This window comes from Anthonomus grandis, unplaced genomic scaffold, assembly GCF_022605725.1.
Source record: "Anthonomus grandis grandis unplaced genomic scaffold, icAntGran1.3 ctg00000552.1, whole genome shotgun sequence".
Classification (NCBI taxonomy): domain Eukaryota; kingdom Metazoa; phylum Arthropoda; class Insecta; order Coleoptera; family Curculionidae; genus Anthonomus; species Anthonomus grandis.
Window position 1 is genome coordinate 25,467 of NW_026088536.1, and position 24,310 is coordinate 49,776.

Below are 24,310 nucleotides of genomic sequence, written 5' to 3' on the forward strand. Positions count from 1 at the left end.
TTACTTGCATTTTGAGTGAGAGATTTTACCGTAGTTTCTACGGTGTAATTTTGTGCAACTTGTGCTGGAACGCCTTCTGAAATAAAAGATTTTTGCAATTTGTCTGCCAAAGATTCAATTTCGACTGCGTACGAAGTTGCATCCTTGTGATTTTGTTTGTAATTTAAAAGTTTAGCTGTTAATAATCGAGAACTTTCACCCTTAATATTATTTTTAAGTTTATCTATAATTTGGTCAATTGATTGTTCGTTTGTTATTAAGCTACGAGCTTTCCCAGTTAAACGAGTTTTAATGAAAGCTAAAGCATTATTTTCGTGACCTGCTGAATTTGCTTTAAGCAGTTCTAAACAATCTAAAAATGATTGAAAATTTTCAAATGTTCCATCAAATTGAGTGGGAACTAATTTACTTGCAAGATTAAAGAAATCTGTTGCAGTCACCATTGTTAAAATATTAGTCTCAGTTTCCTCGTCGTAGTCGCTTTCGTCTTCACTGTCTAAGACGTTAATATTTATTTTTGAAAAAATTGACTGTGGTATTATAATCCTCAGTTTTAATGCTAGAAAAGATTTTATTATTTTATCCCTAATATAATTAAAATATTGTCTACAAATATTTTTCTCCAAAAGATCCAAAGACTCCCATGACTCCCTGACTATGCTTGTAAATTGATTATATAGTATTATAAGTTGATCCCTGACTTCAACTCGAACTATTTCACTACTAGGAATATTTTTCTTTAAAACCCTTTTTGATTCTTTAATTACGTCAGCCTTAATTGCTGCTAACTGTAAATTTAAATCTTCGTGTAGCATTTAACGTTAATAATGGCCAAAGTTTTAGGACTACTTGATAGTCAGATTCCATTTAAAGACTAACTCAAATATTTAAATAAAATATAATGACAAATTCCTAAAATTATTAAACTAACAACTAAAGAACATAAGATAGATCTAAATATAAACTTACGTACTTATTTCTAGTGAACATTTCTTTACTGAACCCTTTTGACATTTCACAGCACTTTTAACACCTTTAACACACCTTATTGTTTACTTTTACTGGGACTAACACTGCAAACACTGCCGAAAATACTATAGGACACAACTGTATCTTTTCTAAACAGCAGCAACGCTCGCTACTGAAGCGGCTAAATCTCTTCGGAGTTGTTTTTTCATGTTTCTTCTGCACGTCTTGTATATCTTCGAAGCAAACACGGCTACCAATATGCACAGGATAAGGTATAACACAACCTTAACATCCTTTGTGATATTATATTCTGCCTCTTGGACTATGAAGTTAGAATTAACTACTCCATTTTCTTCCACTTTTTGATCCGTTGACTGTGAAGTGCCCATTTTACCTTGCTGATTTTCGGTTTTCCACTTTTTAGGCACTTACTATTTAAAACATAAACGTTACTTTTTTAACTAAAAGTTCAATTTTTTTTTGTCTGGCAGGATCGCCATGTAAAATAAGACGTCCCTTGTTGCTGCTATCAATCACATTTTATTAATACCCCATTATATTACATATATTGTTTAATTCACTTCCTAATTAATTATTCAGCAAAATACATAATGTCATTGGACTGGTATATTATAATATATGGAATAATACCTAATGCTTACTAAGCTATTTAAGGTTAATGTACCCATGGTAACAATACCAGATATTATTTAGATTGCACCATTTCCTATAACTAGAATATAATATAATTTGCTTATAAAATATTTTGAAGGTTATTGATCCTTTACATAACCACCACCGAATTAGCCGGAAGAAATTTTATCATTTCACCAAAATAGTCCTCGAAAACGTCTGAACTCAGACGTGAGTTCATGTCTTCATGGTAATCTCCTGTGCGAGTCGACTCAAAGGTTAGCAGACCTTCTTTTAAAAATCCTTCTTCGCTTCCAATATGTGTGATTATAAGTCTTTTTCCTTTTCCCGAAGGTACTTTAATACCCGTAGACAGGCCTTCTATGAAAGCTTGGCGAGCACTGGTTATATTTTGTCTTGCCACATTTTTTGGACTATATAACCTTCGTTAATCCACGTCTCATCAAGATAAAAAACTTTCTTTTCCGGTACCTCTCCCTGCGGTACTGCTTGATACTTCTCAAGTATTGTCGTCTCCAATAAACAATTTCGTCGCTCTCCAGTAAAAGTGCTTTGCGGTTATGCTTTTCCCAGGCAAAATCCATATTTTTTAAAGTTTTCCATAAAAGTTTTCTACTTATCAACGGAATACTGTCATCTCGGCCAAGCTCCATTAAAATTTTGTCTAGGGTGGGTATTTCCTTTTTAAAATAGAAAGAGTGAACTTTTCTTCGAATTATACATTTAGCATTTTCATCAAGGACTTTTGTAGGTCGTCCTGGCTTTTGCTTGGGAGATTCCACTTGACCTGCTACTTTTCTTTCCCGCAACAATTTGAAAATGGTGGACTTTCCAATTCCACTCATTCGAGAACATTTTTCAACAATTTCTTGCACAGTAAAACTAGGGTAATCGTGTTTTATGCAATCATGTACATTTAAAATATTAACTTTTTCACTCAGCGATAGTGGAGAATTTTTAGTACATCTTTTCGTTGGACTGAATACATCCATTTTTTAAATATTGGGATAATATAATTGTGATTACACTACAGCGTAGCAGTGACTACTAACGTTTAAAATATGATTTAAAAGTATTTATAGTCTGTATATATTACCTGACCCCATTTTTGCATGTTACAAAGCGTTAAAAGATAGGTACCTATACAAAAGGATTAAAAGTATTTATTTAGTATTTAATCTCTTTCAAAATAAAGGCATTTAATCTGTGAAAATTAAATTCAAAAATATTATAAGTACCTGCGCCTATGAACTACCACGAAATGTAGCCAAACAGAACGGAATTCCCCAGTTTATTGCTCTATACACTTCTGAAATAGAGTATAGCTTTTTTAAGTATTCACTAAAAGTTTTAAAATCAATCTAAGGTCACGAAAACTAGTGAGATCTGGGCTTTTAGTTTTTACGTTTCTTTTAAGTTTTACGTGCTTTAATGTTTCGGTTTCTAATCTGTTAAGCAAATTTAAACATTTTAAAAAAGAAAACAGGTTCGTATTAGAAATGATTTCAAATCATAATTTGAATGACTTCAAATTGAAACGCCAGATTTTAAATTTTACAATACTGCCTTGTAGAGGGCAAAAGGTTGCTGATTAAATTTTTTAGTATTTGGTAATTAACTTTCAATTTTTTCCACAGGTTACCCCAGTAGCAGATAGTTTTACTTTAACGATTGGAAGCTGGCTGGGTATACCAGGTCTCCCTAATATTGTATCCTTTTTATTAAATTAATTAAGATTTAGTGCGTTATGTATATATACAGACAGCCTCTAAAAAGTCTTAAGAAATGGAGTGTTCCATTTAGAAAATGGAACACGGCTTAAGGCTTTTTTAGAAAACTAGTAACTTAGAGCTTTCTCAAATAAATTATTGCATTTAAATATGGATTGGACTTTTTTAATCAGATAATCAAAAATATTGTTAATAGAGTTCCTAATTCTCTCAAATACGTAAATGCGCAAATGAAATTCAATTTTTGAAATGAAGTTTTGAATGATTTTAATAGTATCTCAATTAAATATATAATATAATAAAATAATTATTAACAAATATTTCAAATTATGAAATTTTATCACCGGCATCAAACCACCATCCTGCGTATGAAATAAGTATTCTTATTAATTGTAGTTTAAATCTTAAGTATGATGTTTATTATTATGATTTTGTAAACTGTGATTTTGTTGCCATTAATAATTACATTGCTAGCATGAATTGGGATACTGCTTTTAATCAGAAAGATATTAATAAATGCATTGATGTTTTCATTGATGCATTGATGTTCTATTTTGCGATTGAGATGTTTGTTCCAATTAAACATTTTAAATCATCTAATTTTCCCACTAGGTTTAGTAAAAAATTACAGAATCTTGTTATTCAAAAAAAGATTGCTCACACAAAATTCAACAATATTAAGGATTCCATGGATTTGTAAATTTTTCAAATTTGAAAAATAAATATAAAACTCTTCGTGATGAATGTTTTAGGTAATATATTGAAAGATTAAATACTGAAACTTCTCACGATCCTTCTTCACTTTGAATACACGTCAATAGATTACGTAGGTCTGATTCATACTCCAATAGCAAGCATATGGAAGCTAAGGTTGCTGGTAAGGGTCAAGATATTGTAAACTTATTTGCTAGGTATTTTGAAACTACGTACAGGCAACCTGTCAGCAAGGCTCCTGACTATAAATTTGAGTACAGTCTGGATTTAAATCTCATCTCTTTGTTGGACATATTTGATAAAATCTTACGCCTTCCTAACAAAAATTCTTTTGGCCCTGATGGTATCCCATCTGTTTTGCTTAAAAACTGTGTGTGCACTCTGAGTAAGCTTCTGCATCACCTTTTCAATCTTTGCTTGACATCAGGCAAATTTCCTGATTATTGGAAGGTAAGCTTTTTAACACCAATTCATAAAAATGGCGATAGAACTGATATTTGTAACTATAGAGATGTGTGTATTCAGTCTGTAGTTCCTAAGCTGTTTGACAGGTTGTTTTCTGTGCGATTTTCATGGCACTGTAGGCAGTTGCTTAGTGATCATCAGCATGGTTTTTGTCAGGGTAGATCTACCGTGACTAACCTGTTGACTTACCAATTTGATTTGATTGGTGCTTTTGAGAGGTCTGTACAGGTCGATAGTGTGTATACAGACTTCTCGAAGGCCTTTGATAGGGTTGGTCATGAACATCTGGTTCGGAAGTTTGGGCCTATGGGCCTTGGAAGGACTTTGGTAGAATTTTGTCACAGTTTTTTGACTGGTCGCACACAGTTGGTCAGGATAAGTAATTATATTTCTAATGGTATTGAAGTATCTTCAGGCGTGCCTCAAGGTTCGCATATTGGACCGGTCTTTTATAACTTGTTCATAGTGATGTAATTGTTCTTTCAAAGCATCTTGCTTTTGCTGATGATTTTAAACTGTATAAAGCCATTGAGTCGTATCTTCATGCTGAGCTACTTCAATTGGATTTAAATACTGTTGCTGAGTGATGTAATAGCAATAGTCTGGAACTGAATGTAAAGATGTGTGTATGTATTTCGTTTGGTCGTTCTAATAAAATTATTAATTATCAATACACAATCAACAATAACGAACTCAAGTCAGTTGATACAGTTGAAGATTTAGGTGTTCTTCTCGATACCAAGCTAATTTTTTTGCCGCGCATTTTAGATATTATTAACAGGAAAAATGCGTAGTCTTGGTTTTATCACTAGAAATAGTGTACATCTTTCACCTTACTATTTCAAATTACTTTATTACTCTTTGGTACGTTCCTTGCTTGAGTATGCGTCTGCAATTTGGTCCCCTTATTATGATTCTCATATTGATCGCCTTGAGGCTGTACAAAGAAGATTCTTAAGATCCCTTGCTTATAGAGCTGAAGTTTTTCGTAATTATTACATCGACTATAATGCTATCAGTGTCCAATTTAATATCCCTAATCTTGAAGTCAGGCGGCATTATAATGATGCTTTAAAGTTTTATAAGATCTGAAATGGTTTAGATCATTGTCCTACCGTCTTGGAAGCAATTCCTTTTAACTCCTGTCAAAGAAGGATCAACTCTCCTATGTTTCGTTTACCCTTTGATTCGGCCAACTATGGGTTTTTTTTCTCCACTGACCAGGACTTTGCGTTTCTCTAATGAAAATAGTTTAGATCCATTTTCCAGCGACTTACGGTCATTCAAATAAAAAATAAATAATCTTAGACTTTAACCTACGTTCCTTCGATAGTGTTAAGTTTTTAGCCTTGTTGATGATTGTTTTTTCAGAGGTTTTATCTTGGTATATTTTTTTTGTAATTCTAGTATTACATTTATATTGTTATATTATCTATTTTGTTTTTGTAAACTGGCTCTGCCGTATATTGAAATAAATAAATAAATAAATTTCATATAAAAGAAACTTTGTAAACATTTTCCTATTAGAATAAATGTAGACCCTGTACAGGCTGTGGGATCAAACTAATCCGTTAAGAAGCAAACAAGTTGGCACCTCAAGGGAAAGTACCCTTCCCTTATTAGCCGGTTTACATACGGATCATCAAAGTAGGCGTATTATGACCCTTCCCCTTTGGGCTGCACTCCAAAGCTTAGGGAAGGAAGGAATATTGAGCAGAATTAGGGAAAACTTTTTGGCTAGTGAAAGATTGTATGCCGCTTTGGACGTCTTCAGGCACGTTCGAGTTCTGGTAAGTTTTAAAATTTATTTTTTTTACGTAATATATTCAACAAAACAGTATAAACCAAAAGTAAACACACATCACGGTTTCAAGGATATGTAATAGAGGTACACGCGTTTCGCCCTTAACGGAGAATCATCAGAATTAAGGTGTTATGGTATAAATAATATTCCGGCAAGACTAACCGGTTTACAGGGACCATTTCTAGGGAGTTGAGTTTGTTCGACAGTCTTGATTTAAAAGTTCTAAACAACAAGAACAACTCCCTAGATCTGATAGGTCTCATAAACCCTGTTAAATTAAATGATAAAAAAAAAAAGAACCTATCAGGCCGGCTTCGTGGGTTCTCTGTATGGTCAGTTGTCTCAGTCACCCTCACTCACTCAGTAGTAAAACACCTTAATTCAATTTAACTAGGGTGTTTATTAAAGTTAATATCTACATGGTAAGTACATAAATATTATTATGCTGTTAGGGGTTCTTCATTGTATGACAATTATATGTTAATATAATTTTAATTTGCATGATAAATTATCCTGTTCTTGTATATGTCAGGTTTATTTCAATACTTCATGATAAATTAAAAAAAAAATTTGATTGTTTATTAGTAGCGATTTCAATTTTAAGTCAAGTTTTATTATTATTATTTTTGTTATTATTATTATTATTATTATTGAATTGAGCGGGTTTAATTATGGTAATTAGGATAAGGATAAATTTTAACAAGTTTTATAACGAAAGTTCTTGAGCAATATGTTTATAATAAATTAAAAAAATAAATAATATCTTTTGGGGGCATATAATATAATATGGAATACTTTTGGAATATTATTATTTTGTTTACATCTGGTTTTTTGCGCGGTAGGAAGTGGATAAAACTTAGAGACCATCAGGCCACATTTTTTTCTTATTATATGTTTGCATATTACCATATAGTCGACTGTTTTTTTTGTGCACTTTTTTGTGGAATGACATGGAATTTGGAGGGATGGGGCGGTGGGGCGGTTTGGCACGGGTTGGGGTGGCGAAGGGTTGACGTATACAATGGGGGATAGTTTTGAAATCCTGCAGGATCGGCAATCTGAGGCCAATTTCAGTGTTGCTCATTTAAATCTTCGCTACATAAAAACCGGTTTCGATGAATTTCTAAATTATGCCAGTGAATATGACTTTGATATTTTGGGAGTTACAGAGACTTGGCTTACACCAGATGATGATAGCTTGATTTTTAACATACCTAATTATAATTTTATAAGGAAAGATCGGAATGGGCGGGGTGGCGGGGTTGGTATTTATACAAAGAAAGTCATTAAGTTCTCTTTAGTAACATTTCCCCATATAACTGATGAGTTTGAGTATTTAAGTATAAGGTTTATTGCAAATAAAAGAAATATTTTATTAGTAAATATATATAGGCCACCCTCTTCTAGCATGCCTACATTTCTTGAACTTGTTGAAGAAATTTTTACTATATCTGTTCCATGCTATGATAGTATAATTTTTATGGGGGACTTAAATATAGATTTACTTAGACCAACTGCAGCAACTCAAAACTTTAAGTATCTTTTGGAAGTATTCGATCTTCGGCAACTGATTAATAACCCTACTAGAATCAACAATCGGTCTAATACCCTTATTGACGTCATTGTAGCTAGCAGTAACATCGAGTGTCTTAGCTCTCAATCTACCTGTATATCGGAGTCCATATCTGATCATAATCTAGTTCAAGCGATTTTAAACTTACCAAAATCTAAATTATGTAAAAAAGTTGTTAGGTCCAGGGACTACAATAGTATTAACATGACTTCATTTGGGGAGGAAGCCCAGCAGCTACAGTAGCATAATATTTATTATATTTCTGACATTAATCAAAAAGTGTCATTACTTAGCAATAATATTTCCTATTTAATAAATAAATACGCTCCGTTTAAAACAAGACTATATAAGGATAGACATTTTCGCCGTGGATAACGAGTAATATTAAACATCTAATTAAATTAAGAGACAAAGCTCGGAAAAAATATACTCGACAAAAAACTCTCGTGAATTTGTCATATTACAGGCAATTAAAGAATTATACTAAACACGCAATTAATCGCGAAAAAATTACTTTTTTCAAGCAAATGTCTACAGAAAATGGTAAAGAATTTTGGAACAAAGCAAAAAAACTTAATTTTACTAAAAAAAAGATTGACTCTATTCCTGAAAATCTCAATTTACCCGAGGACTTAAATAATTTTTTTTCGAACACCGTGGGCCCTACTAATTCAACATCATTAGAAAAACCTATCTTTTATAATTCAAATACATTTAGTCTTATAACTGAAAATAAAACAGTCGATATTATAAATAAAATAGGGTCAAATGCAATAGATGGTGATGGAATTTCCATAAGAGATCTTAAACTATGTCTTCCTTTTTGTCTTAAGCCATTAGTCAATATTTTAAATTCCTGCATCTTAGAAAACCAATTCCCCGATGATTGGAAAAAAGCGATACTCATTCCCTTACCAAAAATACCTTGTCCAACAGATTATAGGCCAATAAGTATTCTGCCTGTCATTTCAAAAATCTTAGAACGTCACGTATATAACGAAATAGCTGACTATGTTTATAATTTAAAAATTATTCCTGATTGCCAGTCAGGATTTCGTAAATCTTATAGTACTATAACAAGTCTTATCAGTATTGTTAATGATATCAGGTTTAAAGAGGATTCAAAGGAAATAACTTGCCTAACTCTTTTAGATCTAAGTAAAGCATTGGATACCATAGATCACCAAATGCTTTTGGCAAAACTGCACTATTATGGTTTTTCGGCAAATGCCATAAATTTTTTTAGCTCTTATCTTAAAGATCGGTTACATTGTGTCCGAACGGTGAATGATGGTGAATTTAAATTTTCAAGGTTTTTGTCATTTAAAAAAGGGGTGCCTCAGGGTTCCATATTAGGCCCCTTACTTTTCTCTTTATATGTTGCTGATATGAATCAGTGCATCGAAAATTCTAAGCTGCACCAATTTGCTGACGACTCCCAAATTTATAATTCTTTTAAAATATCAGACGCTCAGGTGGCACAGAATAAAATGAACGCCGACTTAAATCAGATTGCTTTGTTTGCTGAAAACCATAACCTCAAATTAAATGCTTCAAAGTCATGTGCAATGTTTTTTTCACAAAATAAAAGTCATCTTCTAGATTGCATGGAAAATTTTAAAATTAATATTAATGGAACAGCTATACCAACCGTTGCGGAAAAACGTAATCTAGGGGTTATATTCGATTCAAATCTCAGCTTTGCCTCCCACATTAAGAACAAAATTAAAATTGCTTACGGTCGTTTAAAAAACTTATATCAATACAAAAATCAGTTACCATCAAACACCAAATATTTGCTTTGCAATTCGCTTGTACTGTCTTTGGTGGATTATGCGGACATTGTGTATGGCGACTCACTAACCGTATCTCTGTCAAGGACGGTGCAAAAACTGCAAAATAGTTGTATGCGTTTTTCCTTTAATATATCGTATAGAGACCACATTACTCCTTATCTAAATTCACATTTTATATTAAATATGAGAAATAGAAGGAAGTGTCATATGTATAATTTAATTTACAAAATAATTAAATCAGGTCAGCCGCCATATTTAAGAGACTTATTTTTTCACCATGATTATATACACAATGTAAGAAATCCAAACTTAATTAGAATTCCATTTCATCGAACATCAGGTTTTAAAAAATCATTCCAGTATGTAGGCATTCATATGTGGAACAGGTTACCGGATTACATTAAAAATAGTTTACCAAAGAAATTTATTGCATATGTTAAAGAAATTCTTCTTGATTCTCAACTAACATAGGCATTTTAACAAATTCACGCCATCAAATTTTTATTAAAAATATAATTTAATTATTTTTATTTTATTGCAACCATATTATTTTTGAATTCTTACTTTTTAAATCAACACTGGTCTTGTTGATCTTGCAGGCATAAAAATAAAATTTTAAATGGTTCATTTTGGAATATCTATTCATTTTTGCGTCGTGTTGCCCTGGTTTTCCAGCCTCGGCTCGTGTTTTTTGCCGCCCTTCCTCCTCTCTGTCTATTGCACAGATGGTACCTATATTAATGTAATTGATATAGTAAATTATTACACTATATTTTTTTTTTGTTTTTATCTTTTATATGTTTTTAGGGTTTAATGACTTATTTTCTTAATAATTATAATTGGGAAAGTCTTTATTCTTCTTTTAGTTGTAATTAGGTTAGTATGTTTTAACGGTCTGAGCAGCACATGCGCGCTAGCTCGTGTATGTGTTATCGGTTGTTTTTATAATCGCAGTTCAGTCCGCATTACTCTTAGCATTGTGTAAATTCTTGTAATAAAAAAATGTAATTTTCTATGTACAATGTTTAAGTGGTAATAAAAGTCTTTTGAATTTGAATAAATACAAGGAAATAAGTATACCTGATGATCTTAAAAAGGTAAACAAAACTAAATAAATAAAAGATATATATATATATATATATATATATATATATATATATATATATATATATATATATATATATATATGTTTATACCCAAAGGTATCTTAATTCGTCAGTGATCACTTCGGAAGCATTACATAATAAGGCGTAACATTGAAGTGTTTTAATTTACATAATTATAAAATAAATATAGTTTTAAGGATAAAAATGAGAAGATGATAATAAATAATAATAATAAATTCATGTTAAATCATACAGAGAAATCAAAAGAATATGGTTAAGATCAAAAATAAAAAGACTAGCAAGCTTAGTCTTCAAGTCCCATGCTGTTGTTCTTTGGGGGGCGAGAGCCCGCGATGGGCTATTTTGCACCACATAGGGCCTAAGGCATGATGTGGGTTGACGGGGCTAAGGGTGGCGAAATTTGCTGTTAGGCTTCAGGGCGAAATCCTCCACTGCTGGGTCATGACTGGCGGTTTACGTACTCATTTTCAAGGAGCCCTAAGAAAGATTTCTTAATGGAAACACGGAACACCAAATAAAATGTCACCAACGGTGAAAAAGTAGTTACGAAGTTTCGAGAGGCATCAAACCACTAAAAACCATCACCCTCAAAAAAATATTTGCTTGAAAATGCAGAAACACTAATGAAGTTTAGTTTCTAGTATTAATTTAGATAAAAATGTGCTGGCGGAGAGAGATGATACTAGATTTATTTCACTACACCATTAATCTCTCTCCGTCACAGCGGACAGCACGGTTCACCTTTGACAGACGCAGGAGCTGGAAAGACCCCCAGATGCGTCGCGGAACTGCTTAAATAGTAGTCCAAAAGACGTCTGGGCGCAAGACCGGAGATTGAGGAACTTCGCTCGTTACTTTATGGGTTTAGCCGCTATGGGCCCAACCAAAGCCCATACGTAGATCACTAATAAGCAAACCATAGAGTGGCTGGTAGAAAGTACAAATACGGGCCAAATCGTAATAATTCGACACGCGGCGCCACTGGCGTCCGTTTTAGTAAACCGGTTGACCAATTCAATTGCCGTGAAATCTTCTCCATGCACAGCATATTGTAAACAATAACAAAGAATTAAAATGGTGATAATATTGATAGTGGTTCAATGAAAAATATTGGCGAATTCCATTAAGAGTCGAAGGCAATTGTAATTATTATGGTGGGTCTCAGTCAGCAGTCTCGTACTTATAAAGTTTCGAAAGAAAAATTTAGAACAAAGTCATTTTTAAATACTTTAACCAAATGAATAAAAGTTAGATGAAATGAATAAAAGATAATAAAAACAGGGTGGTTCGGGAGGAAAGGGAAATATTTTGGGAACGTGTTCAAAGGTCAAAATAAGATAAATTAACCCATACGTTTTAATCCGATTCTCAGCCGTTTCTGAAATAATCGCTTCTGAAGTTTTTTTGTAAGATTTTTTATTTTAAAAGCAACACAAATAAATACTAGTAAAAAACAAAATTCCACTAATTTAAAATGTCTTCAAAAATACCCCCACTAACTTCAAGGCAAGCTGCAGGACGTTCGTTAAGCGCTCGTGTTGCACGTTTAATTGCTTGGAGATTGTTTTTAATAATATTTGAAGCGTTCAAAATTTGATTGTAAAATCCTTATACGGTTTCTACTGGTGTTTCGTACACTAGAGCTTTCATCCACCACCAGAGGCAATAATCCAGTGGATTTAAGTCTGGTGTCTTTGGTGGCCAAACATGAGGTTCTTCCCTGCGAATCCAACGATCAGGAAAACGATTGTCGAAGAAATTACGCACTCGATGACTAAAATGAAGTGGGGCTCCATCGTGTTGAAAATACATTCGATGTCGACAATTAGCGGAACATCATCCAGCATGTGTATTTAAAGGCGGAAACACATTATAGTCACGTCACGTGAGCTCACGTGCTATCATGTTAATTAACCGTTGCGTGATATTACACTAGGAGACACACTTGGGTACACTCACATTGGACACGTTGCAGTTCATGTTTGTACTTAGCGTAGTGATGAAGCGAAATAGAGATTCTTCTTCGTCAAGTTCATCAGACTGGGAAGAAGATATAGAAAACGCAGCTGCTTTTATAGTAGCTAATGATGGTATACAGCGAAGTGATTGGATTCACCAAATAAATCAGCGTAGAGAAGAAGTCAGGGAATTTCATTAATTAGTCCACGAATTATTTAATGAACATCCAGACCAATTTCACATGTATTTTATAATGACCAAAGAAGAATTTAATTATTTGCATGGACTTATTAAAAAGCAAAATACTCAGCTTAGAAGAGCGATTAGTACCGAAGAAAGATTGGCGGTGTGTTTAAGGTAAGCACTTACCAATAATTAAAATAAATATTTTATTTTGCAAAAATGTTTGGCTACACACGTTAAATAACAATAGAAAAGTTTCATGATATTATTTAGCTAAGTCGACCAGAGACACAGAGTTTATATCTAGTAACGTCGGTCTCCATTCCTCGCGAGTTGTCTCTGCTGTAGGGTAGTTGCTTGTTTGTGAAACATTTGTAAATTGCCCATGTCCAGCTTTATCATACTCCTGCGGAGAGAGAGCCTATTGCATGTTAGAGGATTCTGATGATAGAATATTCATGAGGTGACGGCAAGGGTTGCACAGAATATGACGATGATGACGTAGACTGTCTAGAATTGTCGTGAGGTCAAAACAATGGTTGCAAAGCATATGACGAAGATGGTGCAGGTATTGGAGCACTTTGTGCTTGTGCGCTTCTCAATTCAGCTTGAAGGATTGCAGTGCTCACTGTTATTTTAACTACAGCTTGTTCGGCTTTTGGTAATTGTTTCGTCATTCTCGCCAAACTTTTTGCAGCATTTTGTTCCATTATTGCCGTTATTTTCTCGGCTGCAGTATTTTTTTTTTGTGAACACGTTTTGTTTCTCTTCATGTGCTCTAATGTTTTAGTATTTTCGGCGAGCAATATATCGTCTTGCGAAGGTGTTTGTTGTTGTATAACTGCAATATGTTTTTGGTCCCCTTCATCAGCTATATCCTCAGCGTCTGTACTGTTTTCTTGTATTTGCTATTCGTCTGCGTCAACGTCATCGTCGTTAATTTCTCTTTCGTCGGGAACGCAAATTTTATGTTCATTTTGAGACTTCTGCAAATTGCCGCGCGTCCTAAAAACACTTACATAGAATTGTAATTAAAACTCAAAAGTTATTTACCTTCGACCTTCTAAATACGGCAGCAAAAATGTCATCTGCTGTTCAAATTTCCATGGCGTAATTTTTTTTGGTAGCACGGCCACTTTGTGTAGACAGGCGTCTATTTCTTGCATTACAGAAACATCGTCTAAGTTTGTCCCATTTTGTCTTGACGTTGTTTGCTAGAAGTAAAACCAACCAAATACATATTACACTTTGTTTCAGATTTCTGGCAACTGGAAATTCGTTTAGGAGTATGGGATTTAATTACAGAATGGGATTCAGTACAGTTCGTGAAATAGTAATCGTAGTGTGTGATGATGGAAAAATTTGAGGCCTATTGTACTGCCAAAACCAATGGAAGAGTTATGGAAAAAGTCGTCAGCTAGATTTAACCAACTGTGGAATTTTCCTAATTGCATTGCTGCCATAGACGGCAAACACGTTAATATTTAGTGCCCTATTAATGTGTAATAACTCAGGTCTTAGGTTCGTTTTTAGAGGCCATTAATAATAGTCAAAATTCAACCTTTCTACATAGTTTATTGAACTATATCTAATCACAATATGGGTCGTATATTGACGGGACATCGCACTTGCTTACTTTGCAGAATTGCATAAAACTATAACGATAACAATTACCCTAGCATATTAATTAATTCTAATAATATACCGGATGATTTTATTTATATTAAAATTACTTCATACTACATTACACCTCCCCCCGATATTTAAAAGAATTTTTAGTCACCGAATAACAATTCTTTCAAATTCGATTGGAGTTACTTATTTATTTATTATTATTAACCTAAGAAGAAGAAAAAAAAATTAAATACTCATATTATGATATACATTATTACTAAAATACCAATAGCACTATTAAAATACAATCCATAACTTAGTACTTACTAAATAGTCAGGGGCCCCTTAATAATTATTATTATTATACATAATATATTATTAAATATATGTATATATCCTAAAAATTTAAACTACACAAAGTAAAGTTTTGTTCTATTTTTATGTACGATCGTCTCTTTATTATTTCTTATAATTTTTACATTTGGAGACATATCCTCTATTACTAAATATGGACCCAAAAAACAAGGGTTAGAGAGTTTATCCCCGGTCTCGTTTTTAAGTAAAATTTTATCTCCTTTCTTATACGTTATGGGATTTTTATTTTTATCATACACTTCTTTCCGCTTTGACTTGAAAATATTTAAGTTTTTTCTTGCATCTTCGTATGCTTTTTGAAGCCTGTATTTTAGTTCTATGGGGTAGTTGTCAAAATTATAAATAGGGTCGATTTCGTTATTTAAGTTACTTGGTATGTGACATTTTCTTCCAAATACCAATTCAAATGGGGTATACTTAGTTTCCGAATGTACAGTCGTGTTATAAGAGAAACACCAGTATGGAATCCATTCATTCCAAGCAGTGGTATTATCGATTGTTTGTGTTCTAAGATATGCCCCCAAAACTTTATGTGAATTTTCCAACGGGCCTATACTCTCATGGTGATAAGCCGTCGACTGAATTTGATTAATTTTTAAAAGATTAGTAATTTCAGTCATTATGGATGAGATAAACTCGGTACCTCGGTCAGTAGCAATTTCTGTCGGTATACCGTACCTAAGAATAAAATTATTTACAAAACTTTTAGCAACACTTATTGCGTCTTTAGATTTTAATGGATATGCCTCAACAAATTTTGTCAAATCGCATTGAAGAGTCAAAATATATGAGAATCCATTAATATCTGTTGGCAATGGGCCTACCAAATTTAAAAATATCTTTTGAAATGCAAAATTAGCAGTAGTCGTGATTACCATAGGCTCTTTAATATAGTGATTAGAATGTTTCATTTTTTGACAACTATCGCATCTTTTTACAAAAGTTTGAACATCTTTATACATACCTGACCAGTAGTAGTATCTTTTTAAATTATTTACCATTCTATTAATACCTGCATGACCGCTCGTGGGAAGTAAATGAAAGTCATTTAGTATTATTCGTTTTTCATCATTGTCGACAATTTTTCTTACGCCTCGAATTACATATATACGGGGACCGGTCCAACTTTTATCTTTTACTTTCTTTAGTATGTCTTCTATTATAAGCGCATTATTTTTATTCTTTATTATAACTAATTCGCGAATATCTGATTTATTACTAATATTAATCAAATCTCTCAACATTTCGTCTCGCGCAAATGTCGATCGAGTATTTTGATTAAGATAAATAGCAGCGTGCGTAGGAACAAAATAAAATTCCCCTGAGCTTAGTGTTATATGATTTCTAAGCTGATTTATATTTTGTAAGGACGTCGGTATTAATTCAATACTATTTTCAGGTCTTTTTAAAACTCCTACAATATCTGGTTGATCAGGCCAATTATTTGTAGTCGTATCTAATTCATTATTATTGAAATTATGGGAATTTGGATTTGCTCTTGCGCATTGTGCTCTCGTTATAACAGAAATGACCTTTTCATTCATACTTTTTAAATCTTCAGAAGTTAAAATTATTCTTGACAAAGCGTCAGCCGTAACGTTTTCTGCGCCTTTAACATACTCTATATAAAAATTATATTCTTCTAATCCCAATCTAAACTTTGTTAAACGGCTCGAGGGATTAGTCATATTAAAAAGATATACTAAGGGTCTATGATCTGTTAAAATTTTAAAACGTCGACCAAATAAATACGGTCTAAAATATTTTATAGCCCAGTAAATAGCTAGCAGTTCTTTTTCTATCGTAGGATAATTCAGTTCAGCCTTATTTAAACTTCTACTGGCATATGCAACCGGTTTATTATTTACATTTGAAAGAGTTGCTCCTATTGCTATATTAGAAGCATCGGTTCGAAGTATATACTCGCTGTTTCCTGAAAAATCCGGATAGTCTAAAACTGGCGGACAGCTAAGAGCGTCCTTGAGAAACAAAAATTATTTCTCACATTCATTAGACCAGTCAAAAGTAGCGTATTTTCTACACATTTTATTTAAAGGTATAGTTTTTTCAGCAAAATGCGGAATAAATTTTCTATAATAATTTGCGAAAGCTACAAATCTTTTAACTTCATTTGTATTAGTGGGTCTGGGATATTCTTTAAGAGCTTTAACTTTATCATTATCAGGAAAAATTCCTTTTTCAGAAATAATATGTCCAAGGTATAGAATTTCTTTTTTTAGGAATTCACATTTTAAGGGATTAAGTTTTAAATTAGTTTTACGAAGCCTATTAAAAACAGCAATTAGATTTTTATTATGATCTACAAGATTTCTCCCAAAAACTATTAGGTCATCTAAATAGATAAAACAGCTTTCATAATTCAAACCTGACATAGCAACTGTCATGAGTCTTGAAAATACGCTTGGACTAATTTTTAATCCCATCGGTAATCTTTTCATCTGCCATTGCCCCCGATCAGTAGTAAAAGCTGTATATTTCCTACTTTTCTTATCTAACTTTACCTGGTAGTAACCTTGACTAAGATCCAAGTGGGAAAAATAAACAGCTCCTCCTAATGAATCAAAAATGTCAGTAATATTTGGAAGGGGATGTTTTTGGTCTTGAATTTGCTGATTTACTAACCTATAGTCTACAACTAGCCTAGTTGAATCTTCATTTAACCCTTTTTTTGGAACCAATAAAACTGGAGCATTCCATTCACTTTGTGCCCTTTCAACTATACCATCTTGGCACATTTTAGTTACCTTTTTATGTATTTCATCTTTTTGTGAAAAAGGTAATCTATATGGTTTAACATAAGAAGGTGTGGCATTATTTTTTAAGTGAATCGATTCTTTATAAACATTTGTGACAGTTAACTTATCGCCTGGCATGTGAAAAATATCTGCATATTTAGCACAAATACTTTCTATTGCATTTTGATCATTTGGATCTAAATAACTTAATTTTAGCAAGTCGAACAGTTTTTTCACACGATTCACCGATATGTCATCTGTTGAAAATTTGCAAAATTCATAGTTGCTTAACTTTTTTACTCTAGGAACACAATTTTTTAGAGAAACCTCAGTTTCCCTAGTGTTTAAAATTTTTACAGGTATTTTTCCATCTTTAGGTTTTACAATCATGCCCGCTATAAAAACACCTTGACACAATTCTCCAGGTAAAACCACATATTCTTCTGTAAAACCAACAGATACATAAGAAATTGTTTCACATCGTGGAGACAGGGTCAAAACATTATCATAACACGTAGCCTTGAAGGGTAAGACAACGTTAGTATTATATTTTGTTAAAGTTAATGTATTCTTTTCGTAGTCTAAAATACTCTTATATTTTCTTAGAAAATTTTCTCCTATAATTGCATCACTAGAGCAAGTAAGAGAATCAAAAACGTAAAATTTTTCTTCGAATGTAATACCGCCTGCATGTAATTTAAGATAAACATAGCCTGTTGACGTAATTTTTCCACCAACTCCTTTAATTTCTATACTATCGCTATGTAAGTGTAATTGTGAATTTAAAAGCTCCGATTTTATGGCACACAATGTCGCGCCTGAATCGATTAAAAAGTTTACGTTTTTATTAAATATTGTAAAATTAACGATGTTTGTATAAGAATTAGAATAAGTAAATATTTCATCATTTTCCGTATTAGGAACGAAAAAAATTATTTGTCGGTGCTGATTCTAATTTACTAGTGGAGCAAGGTTGCACATTTTCTTGACCTAAGTTACTCTGATGAAAAGTGTTAATATTATGGTGTCTACCTGACGGCGAAAAACGCGAACCATGGTTTCCTCGGTTATTAAACCGTCCGCGAGAATTCCGCTGAAACCGCTGATTGTTTTGAAAATTTCTGTTGTTGGAATTACTATTATGATGATAATTATTATTTTGATTTGAAAAATAGTTGTTTCTATAATTATTGTTTAATCGAGAACCCCTATTGTGAGAAGAACTTCTCAAAAATCTTCCTCTTCCTCTAAAGGCGTTAAAGATTTGGGGATTACCTCTAAAAAAAGTCGTTTCTTCGTCTTGAGCTACTCTAATAGCATCTTTTAATTTAGAAAAATTTCGAGAAGCTAATATTGCACCTAATCTTGGATTACGCAACCCGTCTGTGAAGCGTTTTATAGCTAATCTTTCGTTAATTGGCTTTAAAACAGCGTAAGCATTTTCATCACTTCTAGCCTGCGATATTGTTAAATTAACAAAAAGGTCTTCCAATTCTTTTCCAAAATCTTCAATGGACTTATCGCCTTGTTTAGAATTAAAAAGCTTCATTTGTAAAGCACTGTCAGATTTTACTGTTAAAAAATTCAATTTAATGTCAGATATTAGATCCCTTATGGAGTTATAACTGGTATTGAATCTTAGTTTTGCGCTATTTGACAACCTAGTTTTAAGAACAAATGTTATTAACAAGGATTTACCCTCTGCATTTAACATAGAATCATAGAGTTCAATGGCATCGATTAATTTTAACGTGGTACCTTCGGTTTCATTCATTATAGGTAGCAAACTTACAGCAACTTTAAGGTCAAAGGAAGCCATTGGTATTCATTTTATTTGTGTTCAATTTAATTTCACAATATACCCTCTAATTGTTTCTAAGGCATTTAAGTGTTCCTGTAACTTATTATCCCACATTAAGTATTACCCCAAAAATAGGAAGTTGTAAATTTATCATATAAAATAATTTTTAAATGATACCTAGTTCTTGGTTTAAGGGTCCATATCTTCCTTAAAGTATACATAAAGCAACTAACAAAACAAACAATGAAAATATAAATTTAAACAGTTACTTACAGCGCTTATTCTTCATATTTATATGTATGTATATATTTTTACGACCTTATTATTATACTTTTAACTTCTAGTCACATCAGTTTATCCACAATTTTATGTCCTTTTTATACAATTTTTAACCAGCAATAACCTAAAAAAGAAAAAAAAACCTAAAACAAAAAAATTATTGGTCCTCTTCCATAATATTATTTCTTGAGCGTCTCACTTCTTCTTTTGCAATTTCTCTTCTGATGGTTCTTCTCATATTTTTCTTGTACTTTTTAATAATAAAATACAACAGTACTGTTAGAGCTACAACAACAAGTACGATTAATAAGGTGTCTATCAAAGAGAATGCCTGGCTCGAGTTTTTAGTAGTGGCATCACCAGATGCGGATTGGGCAATTACAACTGTCTCATCAACTTTCGACTGTGATTTTCCCATCTTCTTTACTAATTATTCTTCAGTAGGTATTTTAATTTAAAATATTGTAGTAATTTGGCCTTTTAAGCAGGGTCGCCATGTAATAACTCAGGTCTCGTTTTTAGAGGCCATTAATAATAGTCAAAATTCAACCTTTCTACATAGTTTATTGAACTATATCTAATCACAATATGGGTCGTATATTGACCGGACATCGCATTTGCTTACTTTGCACAATTGCATAAAACTATAACGATAACAATTACCCTAGCATATTAATTAATTCTAATCATCCGGTAGATTTTATTTATATTAAAATTACTTCATACTACATTACAAATGCAAGATGCACATACTACAACTACAAGGGAAGTCATTCGATAGTTCTGTTAGCGCTGGTTGATGCAGACTACAAGTTTATTGCCATTGACGTTGGCTCCTACGGCAGGAATAGCGATGGCGGCATATTAGAAAAGTCCGATATTGGAAAAATTTTTAAGAACAGAACACTGAACATGCCAGCACACTCTCCACTGGAACCAAATGGACCACATCAGCCTCATGTCATCGTGGGTGATGAAACATTCCCACTGAAAATATACTTGCTTCGTCCATACAGCAAATATCACTTACAAGGAAATGAAGCTCATAAAATATTTAACAACAGGTTATCAAGAGCTCGACGCGTTGTGGAAAATCCGTTTGGTATTTTGGTAGCGCGATGGAGAGTGTTTCCTAGATATTTGGAAGTACAACCAGAATTGGTGGATAAAATTGTTCTTGCTTGTTGCTGCCTCCATAACATGTTGTGTTCCGATGCATACGAACCTGATAATGTCACTTTGAATATACCTGATGCTGTCTTTCAGTATCTTGACGGACTGAGACGGAAGTGCACTAATGAAGCTTTTAGAGTTCGAGAAGCTTATACAGAATTTTTCAATTCACCTTCGGGTAGCGTACCTTGGCAGATAGATAATACTAATATAAATAATACCGTGATAACAATTAAATAATATCTACAGTATGGGACTTTCTAATAGAATAAATTGGTAAAAAATTAAGGACTAATACGTGATCAAAATTCATTCATTTCATTAGAAAGTTCCACTCTGTATATACTGCGTATGTCGTCTGCTAATGCGTTTATAGATATTAATAATAAAAGAACAAAATCACTGAATTTACCTGTTATTTGTAAGTGTCTACCAATTTCCTCCCAACCTTCTTGCCGAATCGTCTGGTCCCTGCACTCGGCTGATGAGTGATTGTATAGCACTTCATGATTTCTTACAAGTTCAATTAACTTCTCGTCCATTTTTCATATTCTTATATGATTTTTTTACACCAAAACCTGTGTCAAAACACTAAACGTAATGTCACGTTCCACTACAAAATGTAAATTAGCGGGATAACAGGCATGCTATCATGTGAGAGCAGACGAACGCGCCGTGAATACGTGAGGTGACATCAGTATAATTCTGATACATAAAATTCTACGCGTAAGTGGACTTGCACATACTGTGCAAGTCACGTGAGCTCACGTGACTATAATGTGTTTCCGCCTTAATGGTCTTCCAAAAAGCGTTAATATCCTTCTCCAGTAAGACGCTCATCTAATACAAAAGGACCAAACAACTGGTCATTCAGCATTCCACACCACACGTTAACACTGAATCGATGTTAAAAGTTTCGTTCAAACGTGGCATGAGGATTTTCATCTGACCACCGATGTTCATTGTGTCGGTTATTAATTTCATTGCGGGTAAAATGAGCTTCATCGCTAAGTAAAATGTATTTATGTAGGCCTCGATTTTCCTGGATTCATTTGCAAAATTGAACCCTTAAGTCATAATCACCCTCTTGAAGATGTTGAACCGGTTGAATATGGAAAGGCTTAAAACTGTTTTTCTTCCAAGTGTCTTCCATGTGATGCTAATCGAGGTTCTTTTGTAATCCGCCTCGTACTAACACCCGGGTTCTCTTCAGCCATATAATAATAATAATAATAATAATAATAAAAATAATAATAATAATAATAATAATAATAATAATAATAATATATGCCTTTATATTACGAAAATAGTTACAAAAGTTATTAACCAAAAATGCGGCGAGATCTAGCCTGGGGCTACTCTATCTAACCGCACTGCTAACTTAACATACGAAAGCATAACAATGTAAATAATAAATAAATTGAATAAGTTTTAAACATTATGAAAAACATACAGAAAAAAAATAAGAAGAGAAGCCTAAAATTATAAGAAACCTAAAATAGAATCTTGCTTACATCACATCACGTAATTAGTTATTAAAATAATTATAATTATATCTAGTTTATAAAAGAAAGAAAAAAAAAGAAAAAAGTAATTAGTGATATAACTTAAAATTAAATGAAATATATTTTTTATATTTTAGTTATTGGTTCGCAGTGTTAGAAAAGTAAGATTTGACAGCTTTTCAAAATGAGACAGCCGAGGTTTTACCTTTAAGGTTATTTGGCAAATAATTATATACCTTAACCGTACTATAACTGAAAGACCCTTGGAATTTGGAAGTTCTATGATTTGGTATCAAAAGGTTTGCAGAGTGGCGCATTTCAGGGCCATGTATGCTGTAATGACTGGATAATCTGTCATATAGATATTGGGGAAGTTTATTATGGAGTACCTTATAAACAAGAACAGCCATATTGATTTTATCACGTTCATCCAAATTCAACCAGCCAGAGGCAAGAAATAACGGGGTGACGTGATCAAATTTTCTTCTATCGTAGCAAAACTTTAGGCAAGCATTTTGTAGCTTTTGTACGCTTAACTTGTCCATTTGAGCAAGAGCTGGCCAGCAGGCAAGAGAGTACACTACCATAGCTAATTAAAGAGAGAACCAACGAATCACTTATTTTGAGTTTAACATCAGAAGATAAAATATCTTTATGCATGTATAGAATTTTCAATTTATAATAGGCTTGTTGTAAAATACTGGAAATATGTTTTACAAAATTAAGCTGATTATCAAGAAGAATGCCTAGGTTTCTTTCGCAGTCAGATGGTTGTATAATATTTCCATCGATAATAACATTTAAATTCAAATGATAAGATTTAGGCATTCCAAAAGTAATAGTTTAGATTTAGTACCGTTGAGAGCCAGCCCATGAAAATTAGACACCTGTACAATTTGATTTAAATCGGTGTTAATGCGTGTTAAGCCAGTATTCAGTTCATTTATCGGAAAAGCTGAGTAGAGTTGGACGTCATCTGCATATTGGTGATAGTAGACTTGCAGTTATGCAGGAATTCAGAAAAATCACAAGTATAAATCCGATGAGAAAATTCCGTAGGGGTATTATTTTTGGGATGGGCAGTAAATCAGCATTCTTTCATTCAGATGGAAATTTTGATAATACAAGTGCTTTATTAATTATAAAAGTTATATAGGGTGTTAAATAAGGAACTAAAAGTGAAATCATTTTAATGCCCATGCCATCAGAACCAGTTGCAGTAGATTTTATACTACAAATTATTTTTTCAACTTGCTTTTCAGAAATTTTTTAAATTGAAATAGTTTCTTAACATTAGGGTGTACTTTATGGTATACTTAGTTTTAAGGTCATTATTAGTGCATACCGTATTTACCTTGGGAATGCTTTTAATAAAAAAAGAATTAAGTTTATCAGGTGCGTTTCGAGAATCGCTAATAATTGTGGAAGGAGAAACTTTAGATGTTATGTTAAGAGAATTCAATGTTTTCCAAAAACAAGTAGGGTTTGATTTAAATTGTTCATTCAAGTAGGCTTTCTTTTCGCTACGTACTGCACCCGTTACAAAATTCCTAATTTGTTTGTATTTATTAAGCGCAGCATCAGTTTTTAGTTTTTTATACTTCGTGAGGGCTTTTTGTGTAAGTTTCATCATAAATCGTATATTGTCAGTAATCCATGGAACTTTACTTTTAGTGAACTTGGAGGTTTTAAAGGGCGCATGAATGAAATGAAATGAAACTATAGAATTTTCCAAATCGTCCAAACAAGAACCAAGATTAATAGATGGTGGTCGGTAAAGTGAACAAAAGATTATAACTTTGCCATTAATTTTTGCGCGGAACCATATTTGCT

At 32.8% G+C, this 24,310-nt stretch overlaps 1 protein-coding gene and 1 long non-coding RNA gene across 2 annotated transcripts in view; one reads left to right on the plus strand and one right to left on the minus strand.

Moving 5' to 3' along the window:
• The window catches only part of LOC126749720 (pyridoxal-dependent decarboxylase domain-containing protein 1-like), a gene marked incomplete at both ends in the record, with an annotated part of 42,597 nt that overhangs the window by 16,495 nt on the left and 1,792 nt on the right, over positions 1-24,310 (plus strand). The window contains 2 exons of the mRNA XM_050459406.1: positions 3,261-3,332; positions 6,071-6,322. Of these exons, the coding sequence (XP_050315363.1) occupies positions 3,261-3,332; positions 6,071-6,322 (324 nt within the window). The remainder of the gene's footprint in view (positions 1-3,260; positions 3,333-6,070; positions 6,323-24,310) is intronic.
• On the minus strand, positions 13,065-21,555 carry LOC126749722 (uncharacterized). Its single transcript, XR_007665272.1, has 3 exons — positions 21,385-21,555; positions 14,028-14,188; positions 13,065-13,979 (listed from the first exon to the last, which is right to left on the minus strand). It is a non-coding gene; the product is annotated as an uncharacterized LOC126749722 (long non-coding RNA).